This window comes from Ochotona curzoniae, unplaced genomic scaffold (assembly GCF_017591425.1).
Source record: "Ochotona curzoniae isolate NIBS_2020 unplaced genomic scaffold, NIBS_Ocur_1.0 patch58, whole genome shotgun sequence".
In the NCBI taxonomy this organism is placed as follows: Eukaryota; Metazoa; Chordata; class Mammalia; order Lagomorpha; family Ochotonidae; genus Ochotona; species Ochotona curzoniae.
In genome coordinates this window covers 806196-820003 of record NW_024467037.1, presented here as the reverse complement: position 1 = coordinate 820003, position 13808 = coordinate 806196, and the positions used below count along the sequence as shown (strand labels likewise).

General features: G+C 41.0%; 1 protein-coding gene across 2 annotated transcripts in view; it reads left to right on the top strand.

Annotated features, from left to right (window-relative positions):
* The first annotated feature begins 3124 nt into the window (after window positions 1–3124).
* The window catches only part of LOC121168107 (cyclin-dependent kinase 15), a 78508-nt gene continuing 67824 nt past the window's right edge, over window positions 3125–13808 (top strand). For both annotated transcript variants that reach the window (XM_040997889.1, XM_040997890.1), the window contains exons 1-4: window positions 3125–3250; window positions 3925–4074; window positions 4285–4379; window positions 11134–11213. In XM_040997889.1, the coding sequence (XP_040853823.1) occupies window positions 3125–3250; window positions 3925–4074; window positions 4285–4379; window positions 11134–11213 (451 nt within the window). The remainder of the gene's footprint in view (window positions 3251–3924; window positions 4075–4284; window positions 4380–11133; window positions 11214–13808) is intronic.

The window sequence follows — 13808 nt, the reverse complement described above, 5'->3', positions numbered from 1 at the left end:
GTGAGCGACCTGGATTGATTTACAGCTCTAGGCCTTGGCCTGGCCCAGCCCTAGCCACTGGAGGCATTAAAGAAGTGACCCAGGTCTGGTGCAATAGCCTAGTGGCTAAATCCTTGCCTTGTATCTGCTGGGATCCCATATGGGTACCAGTTCCTGTCCCAGCTGATCCACTTCCAATCTAGCTCCCTGCTTGTGGCCTGGGAAAGAGGTAGAGGATGGCTCAAAGCCTTGGGACCCTGCACCTGCATGGGAGACCCAGAAGTTCCTGGCTTCAGATTGGCTCAACTCTGGCCAATGCAACCACTTGGGGAGTGAAAGTAGATGGAAGATCTCTGTCACTCCCTCTCTCTGTATATCTGCCTTCCCAATAAAAATAAATAAGTTTTCCAAAAAAAAAAAAAAAAAGTGAACCAATGGTTCGGAAAGTATCTTTTTGTCCTTACTCCTCTACCTCAAATAATAAATATATTTTAAAAAGTTCTCAGCACTCCAACATTGCCATGCTGGTGACCAAGTTTCTAACACATGAATTGTTAGAGACAAACCACATCATAACATTGTCCATCAGCCAAAAGCATAATAATCTTTAAGACAAATATGTTTGTTTTAAAGTAATTAAGCTCTTCTTTTTTCTATTTATGTCCTTAACATTTTTTTTTTTGCAAAAGATTTATTTATTTGAAAGACGTGGTGGCAGAATTTCCATTTTCTGATTTACTTCCCAAATGTGTGTAACATTCAAGGCTTCACCAGGCTGAAGTCAGAAGGCAGCAACTCCATCTGGTTCTTCTATGTGGGCTGGAAGGAGCTCAAGTACTTGCTCCATCATCTGCTATCTCCTAGGCATATTAGCTGAGATCCAGATTGGAAACAGAGTAGCCTCAATTCAAGCCAGCACCCCAGTACAGGATGGGGGTCCCAAGCAGAGGCTTAACATCCTATATCACAACACCTACTCTATATTTATTTTAACTGATTCATAAAGATTAAACACATTTAAGGGAAATTACATGGTATCTTGATACATCTATACTTTGTAAAATATTCAAATTAATGTAAAAACCTCTATCCTCTTAAACATTTATCATCTTTTATGGTAATAGCCCAAATTGTCTGTTCTAGCTTTTGGGGGTTAAAAAAAATACAACTCATTGTTGTTATCTGTGTCTCCTAATGTGCAGTGGAACACCAGCACCTATTCATCCTGTCTAACTCACTTGTCTCCATCAGCAACCCTTCCACAATGCTTCCTGACCTGTTACTTTCCACCAGCCTGTTGTAAGTGCCACCCTATTTTCAACTTCCAGGAGATCAACTTGTCTAGAATGCACATGTGAGTGAGGTCATATGAGACCTATCTTTCTATACCTGGCTTATTTTACTTAGCATAATGAACTCCAGTTCTATCTTTCATTGCAAATGACAGGAGTACATCCATTTTAATGGCTGAGTAATTTTCCATTGTGACTATTAATATATACCTTACTTTTTCCATTCATTAGTTGATGGACACTTAGATGTTTCCATTCTTGGCTGTTTTGAACAGTGCTGCAATAAACATGGGAGTCCAATGTCTCCTTGACAGCCTGATTTTATTCCCCTTGAATAAATCTAGTAGTGGCATTACTAAGTCTTACAGTAATTCTATTTTTAATTTTTGGAAAAACCTCAATACTGTTTTCCACAATGGCTGCGCTGATTTACTTACTCACCAATAGCAAGCAAGGGCTCTTTATCTCCCCAACTTCATCCACACATTTTTTGTCTTTTTTTTATAATAGGCAACCTAACTGGATACAGGTGATCTCTCATTGTAATTTTGATTTGTATTTCCTTAGTTATTAGTTATGTTGAGCATTTTGCTATGTATCTGTTGGCCATTTGTATGTCTTCCTTTGAGAAATGTCTATTTAGATCTATTACCTAATTTTAACTAGATTTTTTTTGGTGAGTATTTTTAGTTCCTTATATATTCTGGATATTCGCATCCTTGTCAATGTCTCTGATTTGAGAGAATCTTTGAATTGACTTGTTTTCAGTCTCTTGTAGCAATTTGAAAATAAACTTAAATATATGTCCCTAAGTAAATTATCTCAAAGCTTTTTGAAAAGTATTGTAAGGTTAGATAGCAACTATCCATAAATACTATTATAACAGACATGACTCTTATATTTCCTCCTACTGAAAATGATTGTGTGTGTGTGTATATGTATGTATGTGTATATCCCATGTTCTGTCTCACTTCAAGACTAGTATATTAGAGTGGCAATTTCAAAAGTATATCAGAGAAAGAAGTTCTACTCAAAAATCTCAACCTGCAAGCCAGTTGGAGGCAGATTTCTTGACATGTCATGCTATTGACCTCGTATGGTTCATATAGAAAGCATTAATTACATGGAAAGAAGAAAGGCAGGAGAAAGCAGCGAAAAAAACTTCACTCTCCACCATCAGCTAATACTGTTTTCCATTGGGTAAGAGTAACATAGGTGCTCACTCTCACATTTTGAATAAATGATCGAATGACTACTCCTCTAGAACTATTAGATGCACTGTTGCTTGAAGCAAAGAGGAGCAAATATTTTCAGCACTATTCCTCTTTTATGAGTCTGTGGTTTCTTTGATTGCTAAAATTGACAAGGTTGCAAATTTGTTTTAAAACCTGGGAACCAAAATGCTTTCAGATGAAAGGCAGGGAGAAAATAGCCCCCAAAGTGTCCACTTCAGTACCAGGGAAGCCTAATAAGTACCAATATCATTATCAATGATAGCCAGTAAATGTCATTGCATGGAAGAGCAATGTAAATTCCCAGCGCTGTATACCAACGGCACTGGCTCGGGGTGGAAGGGGGCCCTTAGCCGGCCAAGTTCTGCTCTGTCCCGTCTTGGCTGCCGTGTTTTCAGCTGTGCACATGCGATCTCAAGCAGCTGCCTTTCTGATGGAGAGTTTCTTGCACCGATAAGGAAAAACTGCTGAAGTCATGAGGGCTGCTCCAGACAGAGCCCTTGTGTGAGTCATATGAAAGCTCCACAGTGCTGACCTCTAGCAAAAAGGGAGCAAGCAAGGACAGGAGAGGCAGAGGGAGAGAAGTTCAAGCACGAGTTTTCTCCTTGAACCCAGAAGATTATGGGTCAAGAGCTGTGTGCAAAGACCCTGCAGCCAGGATGCAGCTGCTACTGCTGTTCCGAGGGAGGCAAGGCACTCGGCTGCCGGAGGACTCAGCAGCCCGTGACGATGGAGACTGCGCTGGAGGTATTTGTATCCAAGAGGAGCATCTTTATCTATTGACAAAGCCAGTTCAGATGGTCTGGAGTGAGGTCTACTTCTGCTGTGGTGGGCCTAAACCCATAAAAAGCAGATTCTATTAAAGTTGTAGAGAATTTATGGCTGTAGTTATCAAATGTGGGGATTTGCTTGTAAACCAAAAGGGGAAAATATTCCCTGGTTTTGGGCTGCATGAAATTCACTCGAGATGAAGCTGAAAAAGTAGTTTTTCCCCTGTAGTCTCTAAGCTGAACGCCAAAAGGCAAGAGCTGGTTGGTGTGCTACAGATTCAAACTCTGGATAATTAGTTCATGATTATCAGCAATGCCATGCTTAGAAGATCATTCCCCTAAAGCGATAAATTAAGTGGACCTAAAAAAATAAGAGTTGAGAGAAATCAGAAAATACCTATCAAAGAGATCTAGGTTAACCTGTGTTAGGACATATTTTTAGCAGACGCAAGAATGCAGTGTTTTAGCAGTTGATGCTGTTAACGATCTTTTTAAAAAAATCTGACTTTCCTAAAAGGTGCCTTTTGTGGGGACGCAGGGAAGTTAGAAAATATATGAGGAGTGAAAGGCAAATGAAGAAAAAATGGTGTGCAAACCTCTGAATCTTGATTTTTGCATATACTTTATTCCTGCTCTTTCCTTTTGCGCTAGCTAACAGACCTAAAAGAAGAGTCGCGCTCCATGACTTCATTTCACCCCAGGGGACTGCCTACCGCCCAGGCCCGGAAGTTCAAGAGTAAAAGGCCACGCAGTAACAGTGATTCTTTTCAGGAAGAGGATCTGAGGCAGAGTTTTCTGTGGGTGAGTGAGCAGCTGATGTTGATCAAGAATTCAAAGTGTACTTGCCTAGGGAGTTGGGCTGTCACTCCTGGGGCAAGTGCTGAGCTGGCTTCTCAAATGCACTCTCTCAACGATTTCTACTTTCCCTGGGGATTAAAAAAAAAGTCAATGCTAAAGAAAAATGTATTCTCTCTTCCCCATCCTTCACCTCTCCCATTTATCCTAAAGCAGAGAAAAAGCCTCCCTTTTGGGGCAGCCTCATCCTACTTGAACTTGGAGAAGCTGGGTGAAGGCTCTTACGCTACAGTTTACAAGGGGATTAGCAGGTAAGTGACTCATAACTGGGAGAGATCTTCCCCCTGAGGGTCCTACTCATTCAGTTTTGCATTATAAAATCAGGTGAGAGGCATCCCAGGAGTTCATAGCATCTGGGATTTGTGCAAGATGCCCTGGTCAATAAGCAGAGATTAAAACAACTTTGAATGGGAAACAGTCATGCCCTGCCTATAATCAAAATCAGCCCACTAAAGTGCTTATCAGCCTTACTGTTCTTGTATTCGATTTAAAGAAAGTATACATATGTGCTATTGACCCAAAAGACAATGACTGCTCCTTGGCCTGGTGGGAAGCAGGGTTGGTAAGGTGGTTACAAAGGGTTGCTCATGTCCCTTCCTCGGTCACAAGGACAGAGGTTTGCAATGGCAGCTTCTTGAATTTACTGCTTCATTTTGTCACCTTCGTAGGAGAAACTGAAGCTGATTTCTGCAAAGTATGGTTGTGTTCAAAGAATGACAAATCCTCAGTTGTCTTTAGCTGCAAAACATACATATTAGCTAGAGGATGCAAATACTGCTTGCCCTAAAGCAAAGTACCGATTTTGGAAAACATCAACATTTGTTAAATATGACTGGAAAATCCATGAATCTCACTGCCTTTTCCTTAAGGTGGGAGACTTGAAAGCTCTTGATTCTTTAACTGAGGTTGCTTTAATAGAGGAAAATAGTGAATCAATATTGGTTGAATGTGACTTTAAAACTACAATATAGATGCCACAGGATTAAGTATCACCTTTGTGTTAGTGTTGCTTTTACTTGTTAAGACATAGAAGTAAGTTTTAGTTGACTTCTGTGCTTATTCTAGGAATTGGCAATATAAAAGATTTCCTTCATGGAAGTCAAGTGAAGAATAGGATAGAGAAGTGCATTAGAGTGTCAGGTATTCAGCAAAGTGGTTATAACACTCTAATGCCACATCAGAATACCTGGTTTTAAGACCTGGCTCTGTTCTCAATCCCAACTTTCTGCTAACATGCAGCCTGGAAGGCAGCAAGCGATAGCTCAAGTGCTTGGGTCTCTGCCTCCATCTGAACATACTCAGGTTGGGTTCTGGGTTCCTGGCTTCAGCCTGGCCCAGCCCTAGCTATTGTGGGACATTTGAAGAGAGTAAGCTAGCTTATGAAAGGCCTTTTGTCTGTCCCTGTCCTTCTGCTTTTCAAACAAATTATAACTTTAGAAACAAATCATTAGAAATATTTATCCAAGTGCACAGAGACACAAATAGAAGTATTTTCCTTGCAGCAAGATTTTTAAGGGAAAAATAAAAACCTGGTCACAAATACCCATTAATGAAGGTTTGAGTAAATAATTACCCACCATGAAACAGTATGAACTCATTGAAAGTATGCAGTAGGGATATGAGGGGGTGTGCCGGACGTCCACAGAAAATGTGGATGAGGAAAACATGTGTGGATTTTAAAACTTTTTACACTAAAATAAACTTCTGCTTGAATTCCATTTTCCATGAAATTTTGAAATACCTTCATGCTAGTATGGAAAGATATCCAATATTTTAAGAGAAAAAACAAGCAAATTCTAGAAAAATGTTTACTCTGTATTCCACTTAAGGAAAAAGCGCTGGGGCATGCCATACATGTATACACTTGTACATATGTGGAAAATTCTGGAAAACACACAAGAGACGAATAACCTCAGGTGGTTGAAAGTGGAGCAGGGAACTGCTTTATTCCCTACCACCAAAACAATGAATTTTTATGTAAAAACAAAGATAGGTACCAGGAAGGCACATGACGATGTCCACAGCATCATTTTGTTTGTTTGTAAAGCTCTAAGCTGAAGAGGAACCAAATAATTCTCCAATATTATGTTCAAATCAATATTAATTTCAAATCAATGTCTCATATTCTTTTCCTTTAAATATTGAAGCTTTAATGTAAACTTAGAAATAGGGAAAGAATGTCCATTATTTACTATTGCTAAAATATCATAAAGGTCCTAGTCAATGCAATAAGAAAAAAAAAAGACTGAATGTCATTTTTGTAGTTAGAAGATTGTCTAATCCCAAGAGAATAATCTAAGAACCTATCAGAAATAGTAAGAGCAATAGGGGATCGGTTAAAAATAAATGTGCAAGTATATTAATCAAAAGCTGTCCTATGAATCAACGATAATCACTTAGAAAATATAGTAGGGGAAGGTTACAATTCAACAACAAGAATATCACCATAAGTGAGGCTGGTGTTGTGGTGCAGTAGGTTAAGACACTATCTACTGTGCTAACATCCCATAGAATGGAGTGTTGGATCTCTGCTTGTCTGCTTTCTATCCAGCTCCCTGCTAATGCATGTGATGAAGCAGTGGAGGATGGACTAAGTACTTGAGTCCCTGCCACACACTGTGGGAGACCCAGACAGAATTCCAGACTCCTGGCTTTAACCTGGGCCAGCAAAGGCCACTGTAATCATCTGGGGAAAAAAACCAACGAACCAAAAGGTCTCTTTCTCTGTCGCTCTTTTTCAAATTGCCAGTAGTATCAAAAGTAGGCAGAATTGATACAAAGATTTGCTATGGACATAGAGTTAGAATGCATTTATACATTCTACTAATATTTGTTAATATTTCTTTTCTGATTTATGTATTAATTATCTGCCAGGCACTATTTCACGTGTAAGAACAAATGAGACAAATGTTCTGGCTCTAAATTAGTACACATTCTAGAAGGAGTGAGGTAGGCAATAAATAAATCTGTACAACCCTGAGTTTGCTGAAGCATGCAAAGTGGAAAAGAATAAAACAGGGTGAAGCGAAGGCCAAGGGCAAGGCTGACTGACAGGTGACGAGAAGGTGAGCCTTGGACGGAGACTGATGGAAGTGAGGAGCAAGCCGAGTGCTTGGACAGTGGCAGTGGCAGACAGCTCGGGGCAGAAGGAGGAGCAAGGGAAAAAGTCCCCAAGGCTGGAGCAGCCCTGGTATTGGAGCGGAGCAGGGAATGAGGGCAGGGAGGCTGTGTGTGTGTGTGTGTGTGTGTGTGTGTGGTGCGCGCGCGCGCGTGCAGGCATGCATACACATAGGAGATGAGCAGAAGGCACTGAGTCTTGTACAGTGACCACTCTAGGGATTGTTAAATGTAGAATATTTGAATTAGGAAATCTTGATGCAAAAATGTCAGATTATCACCTCATGTAGAATGCTGATGTATTCTAAATACAGTTATCCCTTGGTGTCTGTGGAGGATTTGTCCCGAGACTCCAGAATCTATGAATTCTCAAGTCCTTTACATCAAATGCCACAATATTTGCATATAACCTACAGACATCCTTTCTACACTTCAAATCATTTCTAGATTGCTTTTAATACCTGATGCAGTGTGAATGCAATGCAGATGGTTGTTATGCTGCACTGTTCAAGGAATAATGACAAGGAAAAAATCTGTATATTTTTCATACAGATGAAAAATTTTTTTTTTCAGTTTTCGATCCGCAGTTGGTTAAATCCACAGATACCAAGTCCATGGACATGGAGGACACACTGTATAGTCTAAGGCTACAATAATTGAAATTGTGTAGCACAAGCAAAAGGAAAGGTAGATCAAAGAAAAATGATTTTTAAAAATTCATAATCATTACAAATCCAAGTAGTAATGGATCCTGGTTCTACTCTATAGTCACGGCAGCATTTCCAATGAGCAGCAAAGAGAAGTCAGTCCAATAAATGGATCTGGGATGAGTGAAAAAAGTGAATATAAAGGATGAAGTCCCAGTGGGTTAAATAATTAAATGAAAAAGGAAACACACAAGCAACACTTTGGAAAACACTGAACATTAAAAACGTTGAAGCTCAGGCCTGGTGTGATGGCTCAGTGGCTAAAATCCTCACTTTGTGAGCGCCAGGATCCCATATGAGCACTGGTTTGTGTCCCGGCTGTTTCACTTCCCATCCAGCTCCCTGCGTGTGGCCTGGGAAGGCAGTCGAGGACAACACAAAGCCTTGAGAGTCTGCATCCACATGGGAGACCCAGAGGAAGCTCCTGGCTTCTGGCCTTGGATCAGTCAGCTCTGACCATTGCAGCCATTTGGGGAGTAAGCCAGTGAATGGAATATCTTTCTCTCTGTCTCTCCTTCTCTCAGTAAATATGCCTTTTCAATGAAAAAATCTCAAAAAAATTGAAGCTCAAAATTTCAGAACATAAGACAACAAAAGCAATTAGTGAAAAGCATATGCAAATATTTCAAGAGCAAAGTAGGCAAATAAGCAAATCATAAATAAAATATGAAAGACTGAGAAACTCACAGAAATTCAGCTCTACAAATAAAACAAATTTTAAAATGAGCATTGTTTTTCTCTATTAATAGATCAAGACATGCACACACACACACACATGCAAACATGCACAATGGAGAATAAAGCAAAAAACACAGCCACACTGATTGGTTACCACAGGGACACAGGAGCCAACCTCAAGAGCTTCCAAAGGGTGAACCTGCAGAAACAGAATAAACCCAGGTCACATCACACCCCAGCAGGCTATGTGGGCAGCAGTTCAAGACTAGGCTACTTCACTTCTGATTCAGCTCTGCTAATGCACCTGGGAAAAAGAGCAGAAGAGCAGCCCAAGTGCTTGGGCCCTGTAGCCACATGAGAGACCCAGAGAAGACTCCAGTTTCCTGGCTTTGGCTGCTTCCAGTCCTAGCCACTTAAGGAGTGAGCCAGTGGATGGAAGATTGATCTCTTTTTCTCTTTATCTCTCTCTTTCTCTCCCTCTCTCTTCTTCCCATGTCTCTAATGCTACCCTTCAATTAAATGAAAACAAAAAAGTTTTTGGGCCCAGCACAATAGCCCAGTGGCTAAATCCTTACCTTGCATGTGCCAGGATCTGGCATGGTCACTGGTTTGTGTTCTGGCTGCTCCTCTTCCCAGCTAGCTTCCCACTTGTGGCCTTGGAAAGCAGTAGTGGGTGGGCCCAAGCCTTGCGGTCCTGCATCCATGTGGGAGACTCAGAGAAGCTCCTGGCTCCTGGCTTCTGGCTTTGGATCAGCTCAGCTCTGACCATTGCAGCCATTTAGGGAATGAACTAGTGGATGGAAGAGCTTCCTCTTTGTTCCTCCCTCTCTCTGTAAATCTGAATTTCCAATAAAAATAAATAAATCTTAAAACAAAACCTTTTTTTTTAAAGATTTATTTATTTTTATTGGGAAGGCGGATATACAGAGAGGAGGAGAGAGAGAGGAAGATCTTCCGTCCAATGGTTCACTCCCAAAGCGGCTGCAGTGGCTGGAGCTGAGCCAATCCGAAGCCAGGAGCCAGGAACTCTTCTGGGTCTCCCATGTGGGTGCAGGGTCCCAAGGCTTTGGGCCATCCTCGACTGCTTTCCCAGGTCACAGGAAGGGATGGATGGAAAGTGGGGCCACTGGGATTAGAACCCACACCCATATGGGATCCCGGTGCATGCAAGGCACTTAACCACTACACCATCGCACCGGCCCTAACATAACCTTTTTTACACACTGATATAAATAAGCAGTTCAAGAAATTAGTTAATGGGAAGGATGGAAAAGAAGTCTAAAGATTAAATGTATATGATATACCCAGCCGGAGGTAGATATACCTGTGTTACTCCTCTAAAGGTATAAAATGGAAGGGGAAGCATGACAGTAGAGAAAGATGACGAGCACTATGTCAGTCCGGTGTCAGGCTCCCAGTAGAGGTCAGGACAGTTTGGAATGCCTAAACACATTGTAGTACATTTATGATATGAAATATGGTATCATTATTAAATATCAATCTGTATAAAGATGAATGCTACGAGGAAAATGGGTTACTAAAAATGTAATATGAATTTCACTCTCCTAAAGACAGATTTGGACTTGCATTAAAGTCTTCTCTATTTTTAGAACTTTGGTTACATCATAAATAAAATGCTAAATAAGAGGAGAGAAGAGGCGAAGAGAGCGTGGTCTGAACAGGTCAGCTAGCACCGATGAGGCCAGTGGGGGAATCTGACTTTAATTCTAAGTGAGAAGGAGAGGAATGGTGAGTTGTGAACAGAGAATTGGTTTGTGTTGACTTTCATTTAAATGGAGGCCTGGATGGGCATTTGGCCTGATCATTATGATGCTTGCATGCTATGCTGGAATATCTATGTTCAATACCCAGCTCCAGCTCCTGACTCCAGTTTCCTGCTAATGTGTACCCTGGACAGCAAACATCATGGTTCAAGTGACTAGATTCCTGCCACCCTTGTAGGTGAACTATATTCTTGGCTCCCTCCATCAGCCCTGACCTAGTCCCAGCCATTGAAGGTTTTGATGAGAGAACCAGCAGATGGGATCTTTCTCCCTGCCTCTGTCTCTCTCCTTTTCTTTTTGTTATAAATGTATATGTATATGCATATCCTATTTATGTGCATGTATATATTTAAAGAGTGTCCTAGTTTCTCTGTTGGGAGTATACAGTAGGAGTTCAAGTGTACAAGCAGGAAGACTATTGGGAAATATTTACAGTAAGTCATTTGCATGACAAGGATGTGTGGATAAGAGTCAAAAAGGATCAGTGCACACCAGGATCCAGGGGTGGTTTTGGTGGGGGAATCACTCTGTGCTTCTCTATGTTCTTGACATTTCTGTAATGAACACATGACTTTCATAAAGAGAAAAAAAGTTTTTGAAATATATATATATTCACAAAATGGAATATATTTGGAAGGAAAATGCCTTTTGTTAAATCATTCTTGGTATAAATCCCTGCTTGAGCCATCTCTGTGTGTGACCACCTCCCTGTCTTCTAGGATCAATGGACACCTGGTGGCTTTGAAAGTCATCAGCATGAACACCGAGGAAGGAGTCCCTTTCACTGCCATCAGGGAAGGTAAGACCAGCAGAAATGAACCCCAGAGATCTGTTTTGCATCACATCTATGTACTCAGAGTCTAGTTTTTGACAGCTCTACAAGTAAGTGAATAATTACAATTTTATCGCCCATACCAGTTTCCCAAGAGAACTTACATTATAATTTCAGTATTCATAAGGAAACTCATTTTGAAAACTGTTATATCATTTAACCAAAACTAGGAACTCAGTGAGCATTTACTAAATACTTTCCATGTGTTTAATGCTAGTGTTATATCTTTATAACCCGGAAAATACTTAGAGAAGAGGGGGGAAAAAAATCATAGTTGTTAGTGGCCTGTTTGCCTGAAGATTGTTTCAGCAAAACTCAAACGACTCCTCAGGCAGTAGTGCCATGGGAATTTTAGCGCTGGGCTCTGTCCTTGCTATACCCAGGACAGAAGAGAAAGTGGGTGACGATCCTGTGTCAGATGGGCTTAGGTTCGTGACGTAGGGATATCTGGCTCATGTGTGATGTTGGGCACTTTTCCTATCTGAAATATGGTTTATTTCAGAAAGAGGATAATATTGGTATCTATTTCATAGAGCTGTTATGAGGATTGAGACTACATTTAAAGCAATTACACATAGTCCATTATCAGAGTTCAATAAATGTTAGCAATTATTCCATTCTTTCCCCTCTTGAGGACAATCACTATCATTATTTCTAGTAACTTAGAATATTCCATACTATTATAAAAATCAAGAAGCCAAAATAGCAAAAAATAAATCACCAAAAACACAGTTGGTGTAGGAATGTGGCTTAGCAGTTAAGATGCTGTTTTGGGGACCCTGTATACTACATCGGAGTGACCTGCTGTGGATCTTGGCTCTGCATTCAATTCCAGTTTCCTGGTGAAGTACACCCTGTGAGGTGGCAAATGATGGCTCTAGTGCTCAAGTCTCTCCCACCCAGGTGGCAGTCTCAGATGGAGTTTCTGGTTCCTGGCTTCAGCCTGGTCCAGCTCTGGCTGTTGGGGGGCATTACATGAAAATAAATGTATATTTTTAAAAAGTTCAGTTTATCAATTTTTCCTTACATAGGCCATTTGGAATGAGAAAATTGCTACTATGCCCAGCAAAACAAAGAAATGACATTTCCCTGAACTTATTCTCTACTTCTTTTGACCATGTCCTTACTTTTCTTCCTTTACTGAGCACATAGTCTGAACCAAGGACATTCCCGTATGTTGTTAAATTTGGGGAGAAAAAACTCAAATTTTTGGTTCTGTGTTGTTTTTAGTCTTAGCAGAAAAGATGATTCAAGTTTCAAGTGTATAAAAGACCTTGTGACCCTAAATGAGAATGAGCTCGTCTCATTGTGGCTAATGGAGACAGTGGATTTTCGACTGAGCTTAAAAGGATGGGTTGTACAAACAGACATGGAAAAAGCAATTCCGAAAACGAGTTTATAACTGAATTTGGTGCCATTTTCAAAAGTCTTTGAGAGCCCTTGGGAAATGCATCATTTGTAATTTAAATAGAAGGACCACATGGCTAGCAGAGCATGTAGCTAGAGGATTCATCCCGGTAGGAGCAGGTGCATTCTTGGGGAAGGCATGGCTGTGTTTCACATAATGGAAGTTACATTTACTAATGGACTGATTAGTGGTCCCTTGGAAAGGATGATCAGATTTGGGAAGAGATGTGTGTTTAAGCTGGATTGTATTTCTGAACGTGATAGAGAAGCCCAGGTCACCCACAAAAGGAGAGGGTCTGCATGTCCAGCTTCACCTTATTCTCCCAGTTTGCTTAGCTGAACTGGCCTGATTCAGATTTTGCCCACAATCAGCATTTGACTGTAACAGTGAAGCCTTTTGCCAGTTTTGCAAAACAGGCAAAAGGTTCCTGACAGATGGCTCCCAGCATGGGTCAGGAAAGCTGGAGCTGTGCTGTGCTGTGCACTCACTGCGTATTTACCCAGGAACTGCCTGCCCATCACAGGTGTTTACAATTACGTTCATGCACGACTATGGCCTCTCAGGGTTTGTTTTATGGACTTACCTCGCCGAATGCTTTGCTTGTGTAATATTAAAAACCACAAAAGGATTTTTGACACATTGAAGGTTGTTAGGCATCCAGTTTCCAACAATGAAATGTTTCTTTTTCCACCAGAGGTAGAAACTTGGAGCCCTCTCCCCTTAAGAAGATAGGCGGCCTCATTTGCAACCTTTGGCTCTGTCCCATTTTCCCTGTAAGAGCTCCAAGGATGTGAAGCTGGGGAGACGGGAGGTTAAACGGAAAGGGCTGGAAGGCAAAATCAGAACAGCTGGAGTTCATTAGTTACAACCCAGGGTCATGAGCTGGAAAAGCCATGTGCAGGATAACTGAACAAGCAATGCAGCTTTCCTGACAAAGCCTGGAAGCGAGGGTGACTCTTGCTGACCAGTTTGGCCACTCTGCTAGAATGGCAGCCAGCGGTTTGTGAAAGTTTCACTTTCTCTCTCTCTCTTTCTCTCTCTTTCCCTCTCTCTACTGACAGACATATAGCAGTTTACTAGTCCAATCACCTGTGGTACTATTTGTTTTCTATTGAACCTAACTTCACAAAAATATGAACAGCACTATGAACACA